Source organism: Meles meles, chromosome 11 (assembly GCF_922984935.1).
Source record: "Meles meles chromosome 11, mMelMel3.1 paternal haplotype, whole genome shotgun sequence".
Taxonomy (NCBI): Eukaryota; Metazoa; Chordata; class Mammalia; order Carnivora; family Mustelidae; genus Meles; species Meles meles.
In genome coordinates this window covers 1377450-1392676 of record NC_060076.1, presented here as the reverse complement: position 1 = coordinate 1392676, position 15227 = coordinate 1377450, and the positions used below count along the sequence as shown (strand labels likewise).

General features: G+C 66.8%; 1 protein-coding gene across 1 annotated transcript in view; it reads right to left on the bottom strand.

Annotated features, from left to right (window-relative positions):
* Positions 1–15227, bottom strand: part of CCDC187 (coiled-coil domain containing 187) — a 48102-nt gene that overhangs the window by 7795 nt on the left and 25080 nt on the right. Inside the window, exons 14-26 of the mRNA XM_046023017.1 lie at positions 12883–13072; positions 9971–10199; positions 9492–9686; positions 8824–8888; positions 8516–8647; positions 7398–7531; positions 7204–7295; positions 4908–4993; positions 3955–4145; positions 2411–2593; positions 2334–2352; positions 1186–1452; positions 149–285 (exon numbers count right to left, since the gene is read on the bottom strand). Coding sequence (XP_045878973.1) covers positions 149–285; positions 1186–1452; positions 2334–2352; positions 2411–2593; positions 3955–4145; positions 4908–4993; positions 7204–7295; positions 7398–7531; positions 8516–8647; positions 8824–8888; positions 9492–9686; positions 9971–10199; positions 12883–13072 — 1920 coding nt within the window. The remainder of the gene's footprint in view (positions 1–148; positions 286–1185; positions 1453–2333; positions 2353–2410; positions 2594–3954; positions 4146–4907; positions 4994–7203; positions 7296–7397; positions 7532–8515; positions 8648–8823; positions 8889–9491; positions 9687–9970; positions 10200–12882; positions 13073–15227) is intronic.

Genomic DNA, 15227 nt, shown 5'->3' with positions numbered 1-15227 from the left:
GGGTCCTCTCAGGGTCCCCAGGGCCTCCCCCTCCCCACCAGCAGGGCTGAGACGTGCAGGGCCCAGCAGCCACGAGCACCGGGGCCACTCAGCACAGGAAAAGCTTTAATGGTGAGCCCGGAGGCCAGGAGTGCCGCTGACAACTCACTGTTGGGCACGTGGGCTCTCGGAGCTCCTCCGGGGTCTGGGGCTGGAGGGACCGCCGGGCCCACGTGGTGTTGACGGGCATAGGGAGCCCCGTGCCGGCCCCTCCATCGGAGCGGGCTTGACTTCAGGGCCAGACCTCTGAGAAACAGCACCGGGGAGCAGTGTGAAACACACTTGTGTCCCCTGCTCTCAGGCAATGCAGGGGGCAGGCTATATGTGTGGAGGCCGCTGGCTGCCCCGGGCCGCAGCGCTGAAGCTGGTGCTCTCGCCGGCGGAGACCTGCGGCTCTAACCTCCCAGCAGCCCGCGTCGGAGCTAACTGCCCCCAGGCAGGTGCAGACATAAAGCCCAGGGCTGGGATTCCTTGCCCGAGGCTGCCCCGGGTCACCGGGCCCACACTCAAGGCCACGCTCTGGCAACGGGCAGTCCCGGGTCACCTGTCCTGCAGGCCGGCCTAGGGCAGGGCGCACACCACCCGCCGCTCACCCCGCAGAACCCAGTTCTTTCCATCCTCACCGCGCCGGTGAGGCCGTCAGCGTCCCCATCTCAACGGAGGAGACGCTGAGGCTGGGGATGGCCGCCCGGCTCAGTGTCCACACGACCCCTCCATGCGACAGCTGGTGGGGACGGGGAGGTGGAGCAAGGACACCTTTGCTGCTTGGCATTCCCCAAGGGGCTGTCCCCCTAGGAGCCCAGGCCACCCTTCCTTCTTGCCTCAGCCGCCGCGAGCCTCAGTCCCATCCCCCGCCTAGTCTAACCCCCTCCTTCCCACTGGGCTGCTCACCCACCCCTGAGCCTGGAGCACCTTCCCCTACTATGGGGGGGGGGGGTTCTGGCTCCCCCTGGAGAGCCTGACCAGGGCTGTGCTATCCAGGAAACCTCCTTGGTCCCCGCAGGAGGTGACGGCCTCCTGCCCTCCCACCAGACCTCTCCCAGGCCCTCCCCGCTCTGGGTCGAGGCGTACTGACGAGGGTCCTGCACTGCCCCACCGAGCACCCGGGTGGCAGGTGACAGGCCTCCAGCCGGGGAGCGCGCCCACCTGAGGCAGCGCGGTCCGGGCCCCGAGCGCCTGCTGCAGCTGCGCCACAGCCGTCCGCAGGGATAGGATGTCCGCTTGGTGCTGCAGCAGCAGCTTCCTCTCCGCGTGCGAGGACCGGTGAGCCGTCTGCAGGCGCCAGATTTCTCTCTGAACCAGCCAGAGGAGAAGTCGCCAAACCCCCGCCGCGCACAGACCCACCGGATGAGCGTGAGGAGCGGGGCAGGGGGAGTCTGGGGGCATCCCGGCTCCAGAGGGGCCTTCCTCATCCTGTCAGCATGTTGGCCACCCCTGGGCTTGGCCAACAGGAGGCTTGGCAGGAGGCGGGAGGGAAGGTAGGGTGTTGTTCCCTGGCCCCCCGCCTGGGTCGGGACAGGCTGGCTGCACCTCTGCCCCCCCCCCCCCCCCCCCCCGCCACATAGCCCTCCCTCTCTCCGGGTTCTGGGCCCTGCCCCCGCCCCCTGGACTCGTCCCTTCATTAAACTGTCCGCAGGTGTCCTCTGGTCCCTGCTTTGCCTCTGGAGGGACGCCGTTCAGCAGAGCCATCTTGCCCAGAGCACGTGCTTGGTCTCTGCGCGCCCTCCCCGGGGGGAGGCAGCTTTTAGAGCTTAGAAGAGCTACGGCCCTTCTCAAGGTTCCCAACAGCTGGGTCCCTTGCTCAAGCCCCAGCGGTCAGGGGCTCAGACTGCCTGGGTCACCACTGCACTGCCATGTCATAACTCGAGCCCCTTCTAAGCTGCCTTCACAGCTCACGGTCACGGTGTGTGTCCCTGGCATTTATCTGTCTGGGTCTCCTCCCGTCGGCCCCTCTGCCTGGAATTCTGGCCCTTACAGGCTGTCTGGGGGGAGGTTTCTGCCAACCTAGCATCACCCCTCACTGCCCCTCTGTGGGCCCCTGAGCAAGGCGAGCCCCCCACACTGAGCCTCAGTTTCTCCATCTGCATAAGGGGGCTAACACGGGTCCCACCACAGAGTGGCCCCGGGACACTGGGCTCGGAGCAGCGAGTGAGCCCCTCTGCGGTCGTGCACAACCCCCCTGGGCGGCGCTGGCCGTGCTAAGGCCCCCGTAGGCCCCACAGCAGGCACTGCTCTCATTCTCCCGTTGGCGGGGCTCCAGGAGGTCACAGGGGGAAGGATGGAGGCCACGCTACCCCCTCTGGGCCCTGGCCGCTGCCCTCACACCACAGGGTCCAGAGCCCCCGGGAGGGCGCTGATGCGGGGGAACTACCACGGGTGCAGAGCGCTCGCGAGCCAGCCCGGAGGGTGGCAGGACCGAGTCGGTGCCAGCCGCCCACCCACCCCCGGGGCTGAGCGCGCCCTTACCTGCTCCCGCTCGAGGCCGCTGAGGACCTGCTTCTGCCTCTCTGCCAAGACTGCCGGCTCCGCGGCGCTCCCCTCGCCGCCCAGACCCCTGAGGGAGGAGCAGGACCCGCCGCCCAGCTCGCATCCAGCAAGCGGACGCGGAGAGCTGCACAGGCCAGCCCTGGTCAGCCAGGTGGACCCGGGATGGCCCCCGCCCACAGCTCGGACAGGCCGGGGGAACCCAGCGGACCTGCGGGCCCCGCCCAGGCTGTCACTCTTCCCACCTGGGCTTCATGACCCCTGTGGGGCCGGAAGGGTGCGGGGAGGCCGTGCCTTGCACCCCGGAGCTCCGGCGTCCGGAGGGTCCTTTGGGGAGGGCGCGCCATGGAACCACAACGCACAGCCTGGGAAGCCCTTCTCTGGGGCGCACTTTCCAGAAGCCAGAGAGGGAACATGCGTCGGTGCCGGGCGTGCGTCCTCACGGACGGCGGATCCGGGGCGTGTGTCCGTGCGGGGCGTGCGTCCTCACGGACGGCGGATCCGGGGCGTGTGTCCGTGCGGGGCGTGCGTCCTCACGGACACGGCGGATCCGGGGCGTGCGTCCTCACGGACACGGCGGATCCGGGGCGTGCGTCCTCACGGACACGGCGGATCCGGGGCGTGCGTCCTCACGGACACGGCGGATCCGGGGCGTGCGTCCTCACGGACACGGCGGATCCGGGGCGTGCGTCCTCACGGACACGGCGGATCCGGGGCGTGCGTCCTCACGGACACGGCGGATCCGGGGCGTGCGTCCTCACGGACACGGCGGATCCGGGGCGTGCGTCCTCACGGACACGGCGGATCCGGGGCGTGCGTCCTCACGGACACGGCGGATCCGGGGCGTGCGTCCTCACGGACACGGCGGATCCGGGGCGTGCGTCCTCACGGACACGGCGGATCCGGGGCGTGCGTCCTCACGGACACGGCGGATCCGGGGCGTGCGTCCTCACGGACACGGCGGATCCGGGGCGTGCGTCCTCACGGACACGGCGGATCCGGGGCGTGCGTCCTCACGGACACGGCGGATCCGGGGCGTGCGTCCTCACGGACGGCGGATCCGGGGCGTGCGTCCTCACGGACTCGGCCCGCCCGCCGCATCGACTCTGCAGGCGGCTCGCTGCCCGCTCGGGGTGAGGGCGCCCGTCGGGAGGCGGCTCGAGGCCGTGTCCGGAGGCCGTCAGCAGCCGCGAGCGCCGCTCCACTAGACGGCAGGACCGGCCGCGGCTCCCGGGGGAGGCGGCACCGCGGGCGGGTTCGGGCGTTTGTTCCCGGTGCCTCGCGGGCTTCACTAACCTCCCGCGAACACCCTCACGACTGGGACCTGCGCAGTCCGCAACCCGGCCACGCGGTCCTGCCCGCGGCTCGGGGGCGGTGCCCGCGCGGGAGGCGGGGCCGAGCGGGTGGGAGAGGGACTGCGCATGCGCTCACCCTCGCTGCTGCTCCAACCAGGCCAGCTCAGCGCGCATCCTTTCCGCCAGCGCTTTCTCGCGCAGGCGCAGCAGCGCGGTCTGGTGCTGCGCGCGCAGCTCCTCCTCCCGCAGGCTCAGCTCGAGCATCTGGAGCGTGAAGTGGCCGGGGTCTCCCGCGACGTTGGCTTTGCAGGGCCCCGCCAGGCTCCACTGTGGTGGGGCAGGCCGAGCAGACCATTCCGGGACCAGCCTCGCCGGGTGGGGCGTTGCCCCGCCCAGGAGGCCACCGCCTCCAAGAAGCCCTCCCGGATGGCCGCCTCACTCCTCCCAACTCCCACCAACCCCCAGCCCCCGCGCCCTGTCGTGCCTCCTGTCCTGAGGCGGAGTACCCCCTTCCCGAACGTGAGCGCCCAAGGGCAGGGCGGGGTCCCCAGCCCTGATCCCCGCTGAGCCCTCTGTGCCCAAGAGGGCCGGGGAGAGACTGGGCCACCTGCCCTGAAAGGTGGGGACCAGCCCTGCCTGAAGCACTGTCGAAATGCCTGCTGAAATGCCTGCTGTCACCTACCGCCGCAGGCACGAGGACGGGGCCTGGGTGGATGTCAGTTGGAAGGGTGCGTGATGCTGGTGCCGGGGACTGCCTCCCCCAGCCCAGAATCTGCAGAAGAGACCCTGGGTGCAGGCCTAATGGCTCCAGGCAGTCAGCGGGAGGATCTGAGTCTAAAAGCGGCTGCCAGGGGCCCCTGGGGGGCTCAGTGAAGCGTCTGCCCTCGGCTGGGATCGTGATCCCCCGTCGCGATCCCAGCATCCTGGGGTCCAGCCCCACATGGCTCCTTGCTCAGCAGGGAGCCTGCTTCTCCCTCCCCCTCTGCCCCCCCCCCCCCCCGCATGCTCTCTCCCACTTTCTCTTTCCAAAAAAAAAAAGCTGCTGCCAGTGCCTCCCCTGAACCCCTCCCCAGCACACGGCTCCCGTACCTGGTGGGTGGGGCTGACCCGAGGGTGGAGCCTGGCCAGGGGCCGCTGGCAGGGAGCTTGGTTTGCTCTCACTTCCTGTCCGGGCCCTGAGCACAGAAAGCACACGGTGTTTGGGTCATGCAGGGGTTCCAGGGCCCTTTTCTCCAGGAGGGCCACTCAAGTAGGATGTCTGGAGTAGTTTAGTCCCCCCCACACATACACACAGCTTCACACCAGAATTTAACCTTGTCTTTGTCCCTGTGTGAGGTTGTATGTGAACCCACTGATATATAAAAGACCGGACCCAAGGTAGAGGGGCCTCAGGGAGGACTTGGTCCTGCAGCCTCACTTCCACAGAGGGAGAGACTGAGGCCCCAAGACAGAGTGTGGCCCATCTGAGGTCCAGCAGCAAGCAGGTGGGGTGACAGAGCCCAAATCTGAGCCTGAGCAGCTCTCGTCACCGAGCGCTGGTCGCCGCCCCTCAGTGCTGGCTGGGATGCAGAAAGGACCCTATAGTTGTAAAATGTTCGTTTGAGGACTTGTGTTTCCCACCAAGAGAGCAAAAGGGATTGGATTGTGATTGATCGTCCCACGAAACATAACTTTAAAATGCAGTAAAACAAAAAAGTGCCATGTACGTCACGTACACATACATAAATGTTCACACGCACATCCGAAAGCACAGTTTTCCAGACACTGGACACCAGGCAATGGAGCACAAGTGATCCCCGAGAGACAGAAAACGGGTGAGACCCCGCTGGCCACAGCTTACTGCCTTGAGAACGTTTCTAGGCTGCAGTGTACGGCGGGGAAACTGAGGCAGAGCCTTGCAGACCTCGCGAGGAGAGGAGATGGAGCTGGAAATCTGGAGAGACCCAGGCAGCTAAAACTCACGGAAGAAGGACCAGAGAGGAAGGAGCCACACAGGGAGAACCCGGAGATTTGGAGTGTCTCCCACGAGCCTTCGGTGGGAACCATATGAGGAAGTTACCCTTGCCGGGGAGAGAAGCACGGGAAGGAGCAGAAGGCCTGGATCCCACGTGTCTCCACTAGTCAGACTGGAGAAGCTCGTGATCCAGGGGTCTTAGGGCAGAGTTCACGGAAGGTCCTGCCTTGGTCGCAGACTGAGCCCTGCCTCACAGCCTCCTGGCCATCATCATGGCAACACGTGGAAGGATCCGACTGCGTCCAAGGGACTGCATCCCAGAACGAAGCTCACAACCGTGAGCAGCACACAACTGTAGCTCCCAACAGGGCACAGTGCCAAGTGTCCAGCAGGCGTGTGAAGAAGCAAGAAAGCACGGCCCGCAACGAGAGTGCGCCGTCAGCCCGGACCGAGCTAGACGGTACAGTGAGTCAGGGAAGGACTCTAGAAGCATTTATAGCAGCATTCCCCACGTTTAAAGAGTCAAGTAGCATCAGGGATGATATAAAAAAGTGTCCAGATGGAACTTTCAGAGACGAAGCCCAAATGCACGAGGAGAAAAAGATGCTGAGTGGGGTTAGGGACAGGTCGGACGCCGCAGAGGAAAGGAGGGGTGAACTTGAAGGCACAGCGTCGGAGCCCTCCAGAAGGAAACACAGAAGAAAAAAAGAAAACAAGCACATAGAACCGGAGGTGGCGAAACGCCCAGGTGCGTGGAGGCGAGGGGACGACACGGGAGTGAGTGTGGCCGGACATTCTGAGACACGAGTCCAGCACACTTGCAGGTATGAGTTCACAACACGCCCCGAGCACGAGAGACAGAGAAGCTTCCCCCGAACCCGTCAGAGCCCGCAACGAAGAGAAAGCGGGAGAGGCAGCCGGAGATGAAAAGCGGCTCCTGCGTGGGAGAGGAGCCTGACCCCAGAAAGCCTGACCCCAGCTTTCTCGTCGCCAACAGGGCAAGCCAGAGGACCGGGCAGCGTGTCAACCAGGAGGAAAAACATCCACCTGGACGTCTCCGTTCGGCAAAGATGAAAGGAGTTTGTCCTTAGGCTTTACGAAAGCGAAGGGACCGTGTCACCGGCACCGTCCATGCGAATGGACATCCAGGCAGAGTGAAGCCAGAGACAGAATCGTGTGTACACCAGCCAGAGCCAGCAGGGGAAGGGGCTGTGTGCAGACACCTTCAGAGCGGACAGAGTGTTTCCAACAGTAAAGGAGACTCGTGGAGCTCCTGAACCGTCTAAGGCAGGTGTCGCCCGGGAAAGAGAAGGGGAAGCCCCGGTAGAGCCCTCCGGCGGGCGGAAGGGGTGCGTGTCTGAAACCCGCCCCTCTGCCTGCCCCGGGTGCGGGGTCGGGCACCTGCCGCGTGCGTGTTTCGAGGACTCTCACCTACAGAGGTGGACTTGTCCTCCTGACTCTGCTGTTCTTCCTGGGGACCCTGGGAGGGTGTGGCAGCGTCTCTGCCCCGGGCTGGTTGTGGTCTGTGGGGGGAAAGCGCTGGAGATGGCACCAGCCGCCTGCGCCCGTCCCACCCGGGCCTCTGCTCCGTCGGGAGGCCGTGACCAGCTCCACCGGGGCCCCACCTGCGGCTGGTGGTCTCGGTGCTCGGAGAGGCTGTGGGCTCCAGGACTCGACACACCCGTGGCCGCTCCTGCTCCGAAGCAGAAGCCAAAGCCGGGTCTGGCCTGGCCTGGGGGGAGTGTTTCTCCATCAGACGCTGCAAGAAAAGGAAGGCAGAGTGTGTCGTGGAGGCCCCGACCACAGAGGCCTCCTTCTTCTGTCCTCCACGTGGGGCTGACAGGCACCCCCTTCCCTCCAGACAGGGCTGGACGTGGCAGGCTGGGGGAAGGCGGCAGGTGCCGAGCAGACACAGAGAAAGGCCAGAGCTGGGGCTCAGACGGCCGGGGAGCCACGGGGAGCCACCGCCCTGTGCCCCAGTGCAGCCAGGGGAAGGAGAGAGCTGGAACCCGGGGGCGCGTGTGTATGGTACCCGCACACGCAGGCACACGCGTGTACGTGTTCGCACACATTCCCCCGGGCTCGGGTACCCTCCTGGGAACGCCTCCCCAACTGTGCTGTGAGTACATCCCAATAGTCCCCAGCCAAAGCCACAGAGAAGGTTGGTCACATCCAAGGAGAGCCCAGACGTCACTCCCAGGGCACCGGGGTGGGGGACATCTGTACCACCCGGACCAGCAAGCGCAGGGGGCCGGGCAGAGGTGGTTTGGAGATGTGGAGCCCCTGGCCCTCCCGGCAGGCCTGCCAGGGCCGTGTGTCCTGCACACATCATCAGCTCACGAGGCCCTCAGCAGAGGATCCAAGAGGCGGGTGGGTGCCAACGTGCCCGGGACAGCGGCTCGGGCGGTCATCAGGGCCCTCAGCCAGGAGCCCCTGGGTTAGTACTGGGCCGAAACACCCTGTTTCTGCTTCAAACTGAGCGTCTGTGCGTGGCCCACGGAGCGGCCTCTGGCAGGCAGCCACGCTGTCCTCTCCGGGCACCATGGGCCCGCGGTTCAGGTGACTCCGTGGCCACACCCTCCCCCGCTTGCCCTTCCACAAAGGCAGGTGGCCCGCACGCAGCCACAGAGCCGAATCCACCTGGGGGCGCCCCGGGCTCGGGGCGGGGGCAGGCGGGGTGGACTGCCCCCTGGCAGGGGTGGGGCATGCCCGCGGAGAGCCCTCGAGCCCTCGGCCGGCTGACCTCCAGCTGGTACTTGAAGAGCAGCTGGTCCAGGGCCTTCTGCGTCTCCCAGACCTCCAGCTGCAGGGAGGGCCCGAGCCTCAGGATTCCTGGGGGGCCCCACAGTGCTGCCCCCATGGCTGCCCCAAAGCCCTGAGCCCCAGAGGGCAGGGGGTGCCACACTTCCCCGAGGGACACCCCCAGAAGCCCCCTGCTCGGCCTCTCCGCTCAGCCCCAGCAGGGCGAGGGTAACTCCCAGCTCCCCCGACCCGGGCGGGCCTCGTGGGGACGCAGCTGTCATCAGCCCGACAGGGTGGGGCAGGACACACCTGCAGGGACTTGAGAGCGCTCGGGGACTTCCAGGGGATGTTGGCAAGGAGCCCGGAGCGCTGACCTGCGGGAGCCACAGAGAAGGGGCAGCTGAGCGGCCTCAGCCCTCGACCCGCAGGAGGGCAGGCGCCTGACTCCCAGCACGGCCCCTGGGGACGACGGACGGGTGCAGCCTGGGGCGGGGGCGGCAGCCGGCTGCTCAGACGACTCCACCTCTGCCTGGGGGTCCTGCCGCCTGAACCTCGGCCACCCTCTGCCGGGAGCCACGCCCGAGTCTGCCGACAGCGGGAGCCACGCACACAGACCTTGGCTCATCTCGCCTGCCCTGGGGAACCTGGGACACATTGCCAGCCCTTCAGTGCCTCGGCGGGGACACGCCGGCCTCCCTGGCAGCGAGATGACTGAGCCCATGGGGGGCGGAGGGCAGCCACCGCCGCTGTAATCGGGGTCTCAGCTGGGCGGGCCCCAGGCGTCCCTGAGATGTCTGGGCTTGCTCTGGAGAATGAGCGCGGAACCTCCGCCTCCCCGCCTGGGGCAGGTAGTCCCTGAGGGCAGTGGGGGGCTCTGGCTCCGGCTCTGCACACCACTGGTTCTCCTGGCTCCTGGGCGACTGACTCTAGGGCGACTCCATGGTCAGAGGGGTGGCCTCTGCTCCTCCTCGGCCCGCCTTCTGTCTTCTGGGCCTGTGCCTGGCGGCAGCGGGCAGAGAAGGACGTGTGGGCTCGCTGCCAGGGCTTGGGCTCTCCTGGTGGCTCTTGGATGACCGTTGTCGTCACTGGCCAGGGTACAGAGAGAAAGCCGTCCCCCAGACTGTTCTCCTGCTCCAGAGCAGAGCGGCCCGGCTTTCCAGAGCGGCTGTGGACTGCAGCGAAACCAGCCCCAGGGCATTCGCACAGCACTGAGAAAACTCTGAAGCAGGAAGTGGGGGAGAAGCAGGGACTCAGGCCACCTAACGTGTGCTGACCGTGGGGCCCCCCTCCCTCCCTGCTGGCCTCCACGGGGAATGGAGACCCGCTGGGGAGAACGGCTTGAAGTCTCTTCTGAGCTCAAGTTCCCTCAAGAAGGAAATACCCTCCCTCGCTTTGGTTGTGTGGCCACTGGGAGAATCTGGAGGCAGAGAAGGTGCTTGGGACCCCCAGGCCCAACCATCCTGCAGGCTCCCAGCAGGCTCGTGGTTCCAGGAAGGGCCACACCGCGCCAGCTCCCCCTGGTCGCCAGGCAGACACGGGCTCCGTGGCCCTGAGCCCTGAGCCGTGACCCGGGAGAAAGCGGGTTGTCCCCACAGCAGGTCTGTCACGACAGCGTGCCCCAGTTGTGAGGCTCGGCTCGGGGAATCAGGCCTGAAGCCGGACGGGAGCTGAGAGGACACCATGCCCTGGGAGGGAGCACCACTGGCCCGGGAGCTGACGTCTCCCGGTCTCCGGCCCAGGTCACCGGCCACTGGCCACCGCACGTGCCACTGACATTTACGCTTACGTGAAAAGGAACTAAAACCCAACACGCCATGCTTCGGCGTGTCCCCGGGTCACTGGCCCCGTGTCCCCGGCTAGACAGCCCATGTGGCTGATGGCCACCATACCAGACCTCTCAGCATCTAGAACACTCTCCTCCTTCAGAGGGTTCCACCAGATAACGTGGTCTCAGATGGTCAAGTGTTCACGGCCCACAAGCTATGACTGGGGGAGCGGCAGGACCTGGCGCAGCCCAAGTGTCATCTGGGAGGCTTCCCGGAGGAGGTGTCCCACGCAAGCCCGGCACATGCGCTCTGGTGTGCTCGCTGCTTGGTCTCCGGCTACCCGAGATCCTGCTCCCAGCCGCTCTAGACTGGGGCAGCTCAGATTTCAAATGAGTCTTGGGGGCGGCCTGTAGGCTCAGGGTAGAGAGGTCCTGTGGGAGAATTTCAGTCTGTGCACAGAGAGACAGGCCCTGCCCCACCGTCGGTGTAAGGAGCGACATGGGAGGGACGAGAGTCGGGGTGAGCCTCCACCTGTCTTCCCTCCTGCTCCCTGCCACCTGGAGGGGTGGCCTGGGGGGGGGGGCCTGGGAGAGCAGCAGGTTTTTCTGGACGGCCTGGCACCTGGCCTCAGGTTCCACCGGTGGAAGATGCCGGGGCCCCTGGCCGACAGCTCCTCCCAGACCAGACTCAGAGGCCCCCGGAGGGCTGTTCCCGGACGTGTCCCAGAGCAGGGACAGCTCTGCCTGTCTCCTTTCTCTGGAAGGCACGGCAGGTGTGGGTGGGAGCCCAGGGGACCCCGAGGCCCCATGCCGGGTGGCATGGGGCCCTCTCTAACTCAGCCTGGCCCCTCGCCTGCTGGCAGGGCGCCTGCGGAGACAGGCTGCTCTGTGGGAAGGCCTGTCCTTGCCCTGGAGCCCAGGCGGACCCCTGACCACCGCCCCCGAATGAGTCCCGGGGGAGCTCACGCCTTGGTGGTGGGGTCCTTACAGCTGGTGCCGGATGGTTTTCCCACCGGGATGCGGAGAGGGTCCCCGTCTTTGCTCTCACGTCCCTCCCCATGGCTCCAGGCAAGGCTGCCTGCCCCCCGCCGATGCTGACCCCCCCACACAGGCAGACACCGTGCAGGGAGCGCGAGTCGGGGGGTGTGTGTGCCAGGTGCCCTCAGGAGGGCCGGAGTGACAGTGGCTGTCCTCAGGGTCACCGGCTTTCTGCCTCCACTCTGAGCTTCTCGTCATGCCATTTGACAGTCGAGAGAAAGGGCCACCTGTGCTCCCCCAGCTTTCAGGAGCACACAGCTGCGCCAGGCTCCTGGCAGCCAGGGCCCAGGTGTGGAGATGTGGACAGGCCTGGGGGCCGTCCCCACTGTCCCCTGAAGCCATCGAAACCAGAGCCTCCTGGGTCCTCACCCCAACCTCGGTGCAGGGACTGTAGAGCTCGCTCCTTCCGGGCCTCTCAGGGGGTCTCTGGGGACCGCGGCCCCCACCGTGGCTGCCCCTCCCAAGAGCAAGAAGCCACTCCTGCGGCTTGGCCCTGAGGGCACGGTGGACGGGGCTGGGGGCGAAAGAGCGGGCTGCCCCGCTGGAGGGAAGGCCAGAGCCTGACCCCCTTGCAGGATCTTGGCCAGGAGGCAGTCACCCCCAGGCCACTAGGAATCACCCTTGACCCTCACAACAGCCAGCCACACCCCCCCACCCCCGCTCAGCCAACCTTCCAGACGGGCAGTAAGGGGTGGGCGGTGTGCTGATACCCGCGCCCAAGCCCTGACCCTGGCTCCTCCCTGGGTGTCCCTGGGCCCCTCACTGCCCCTCTCTGGGCCAGACTTTCTAGGACTGGAAACGGGGGAAATCTCTGCCGGAAGCCTGTCGCTCATCCTGGTCACTTATCGCTCAGAAACTGCCATGCTGTGTGCCCTCACTCGAGCGCCTCCCGATGCCCGCCCCCACGAAAAGTAGGTGCCTCCAGGGCAGGGCCAGATCTGGCTGGCGTCGGGCACAGCAGGTACCCAGTGGGCACAAGTTGGAAGAGCAGAGGGAGGAACAAACGAGCAAATTAGCGGGCTGCGAAGGCTCCTGGGGCCCCAGGAGATGGGGAGAAGAAGGGCCAGGCGTGAGGCTCCCCAGCGCCAACCCCACAGGCTGGGAGTCCCCCGGGCAGGAGAGGTGGGGGAGACTGACCACGAGATGGGGGTGGCATGGACCCCTCCTCCCCCAACAGGCTGCTTTCCACACGCGTCCCCAGCCGCTGTGCCCGGAGCACCCCTCAGCCCACTCGGGCCGCTCCGCGCTCCAGGCGGGGCACCGCCCCACGCACCCCTGCACCCCGGCTCTGCACCAGCCCTGTGGCCCCCAGCCAGTCTCCTCATCTGAAACCCAGGACGACACCTTCAGAAGCAAAAGGAAAGGCAGAGAAACCTGGGCCCGGGAGCGGGGCCCGTAGTGGGCCCTCGACGAAGCAGGTGTTGGTCACGACAGGAGCGTGGCGAGAGCACACGGCACGCAGCTGGGTCCCGAAAGCCTCCAGAAACCTTTAATACTGATGCGTGGACGCTCTCCACGTAGAAAAGGATCTCTCTAACCCATGGGAACGCAGCAGAGCATCAGGCAGTGGAGGGGGTCCCCAGCGGACCTCCCCGGCCACCCGACCAGCCAGCCCAGGGCCTGTCCGCAGGCTCGCCCTTACCGCAGCCTCGCACGGTCCAGGGCGTGAGCAAGCCTGCCCCTCTGGCTGCCGGCACGTCTTCCAGCTGCAGGGAGCCGCGGGTGGCGTCCAGCACGGCTGGCACCCCAGGGGAGCTGGGAGCACACAGACACGCACGTGAGCAGAGTCAGGAGGGAACACCCGCACCGGACGCGAGGCAGCTGGGGGCTGGGGGCGGTGACCCGGGTTCCCTCGGCCTAAACAAAGCAGCTCTCAGACCCGCTGTGTCCAGAGCTGAGCCAAAGGGGAATTGGCCTGGGACCAGAGGACTGAGAGGGCATCAGTGAGCAGGGGACACCCATGGATGCTGACGCCAGCGGTGTCCCCCAGCTGGGCCGGGGGGGCGTCATCTGTGAGCAGCAGCAGGGGCACTGGGACCCCGGGGACCAGCAGCCCTCGGGAGCTCAGACGGCCGAGGCCCGGCTTCCACGGTCCCTGCTAGGCACTGTGCTGGACCAGAGTGCCCTCCGCTGGACGCCCGGGCCTGCTCTGGGTCTGCTCCCATGCCAGACCCTCCGTGGGGAGACAGCCACTCGGGGGATGAGGGGCACAGGGCACGTTCTTGGTCTCTGTCGTCCCTTCTACCATCCGCAGGGGCTTCGTCCTCCAGGCCCAGAGCAGAGCAGGGCAGACACACAGCCTTAACCCTCACCGCTCCCTCCTCATGGCCCGAGATGCTGCCGCATCCCACGGAAGGAGCCTGAGCCAGCCAGGCGTCCGAGGACACAGGGGTCACACCAGGCCGTCTGGACTCGGAGACCGGCCCCCGCGCAGGCCACCCTAACCCCCTGCCCTGAGGCTGGCCAGCACATGTCACGAACAGGATTAGGAGGGAGGCGTGAGGGGGCCTTTCCTGAGACAGCCGTAGGCCGGGAGAGCCGCCGTGCCCCGAAATGACCGTGGGAACACGGTGCCGGCATCTGCGGGGCACCCAGCCCTGCTCACGTCATGTTTCTCCCTCAGGCACACAGCGACTCGGGACTGCTGGAGACGGGTGGGGGTGGTGGGCACGGCCCCCCTCCCGTGGCCCCTGCCCCTGCGGCCCACGGCCGTGCAGGGGAGATGGCTGGGAAGAGGGTCCTGGAAAGAGGGAGCAGCCCAGGGGGGCGACGGGACGAGCAGGGGGCTAAATCCAGGAAGACCCCAGGATGGGGCAGGGGCTGCTGTAGGAGTGCATGACCAGGAGGGGACAGGAGGGGACAGGAGGGGACAGGAGGGGACACGTCCCTGCAGGGCTACCCAGCGGCTCTCCCTGAAGGGGATGCCCATGAGGCCATCGGCTGGTCAGCTAGGGTCAGCAAACACGCCCATAAAGGGACACACAGCAAACTCGTGGCCACATAGTCCCTGCCCCTGGGGACATGACCCAGCCCCGCTACGTGTTGATGAGCCTGGCACTGAGCGTGTCTGGCTGCCCAGATGGCTCCACTCACAGACAGCCAGGGGCCCGCGGGCCTCGTTGACCTTGGGCCTAGACTTCCCAGGGCAGGGGTTCTCAGACGATCCCCTGCAGGACTCGTGCCCCAGGCTCGGGAGGGCCAGGTGGTGGGGGCGGGTGGACCAGGGACTCTGCAGCCTCAGGGCCCAGTCCCAGCGCACCAGCCTCGGGAACGGGCGCAGTGGCAGAACCCTGGGCGCTGGGGTCCAGCCTCCCATGAGCTGTGGGATCCCGGCCATGTCACTGGGTCTCTCTGGGCCTCAGTGTTGCTGTCTGTAAAGCGGGAATGGGAACACATCTCACGGGGTGCTGACAGCAAGGTCCCGAGGTGCAGGGAGGCCTGTGGGGGGCCGCACGCACACAGCTGGGGCGCGCCCTCCCCCGCACTTCCTTCCAGAGACGCTGGGGTGGACGGGCCCTTGGGGAGCGGCGGCCGGCATCCTCCCCGTGCCATGCTGCGGACAGGCTGGGTGCCCAGCCAGACAGAGCCGCCTGGGTCCAGCAGGGAAGGGACGGTGTGGGGCGTGGCCCCACCCCAACTCAGAAGCGGGTCTGAGAGGCAGCAGGATGGGCCAGGCCCTGGGTCTGGAGAAGTTGGGGGCACCAGCCTGGGGCAGCTGAACAAGGAGTCTTTGACCTTCATCCTCGGACCCAGGCAGTGAGGAGGCGACCAGAGGCCACAGAGCTGCGAGCAGCGAGCGGCAAGGGACAGGCCAGGCAGCTTTTATGGACACGCCGAGGGCCCCGCAAGTCCCTGCACGGGAAGGCTGCCGGACCGTCCAGGGCACGACCCTGCACAGCCTGGTCGGGGC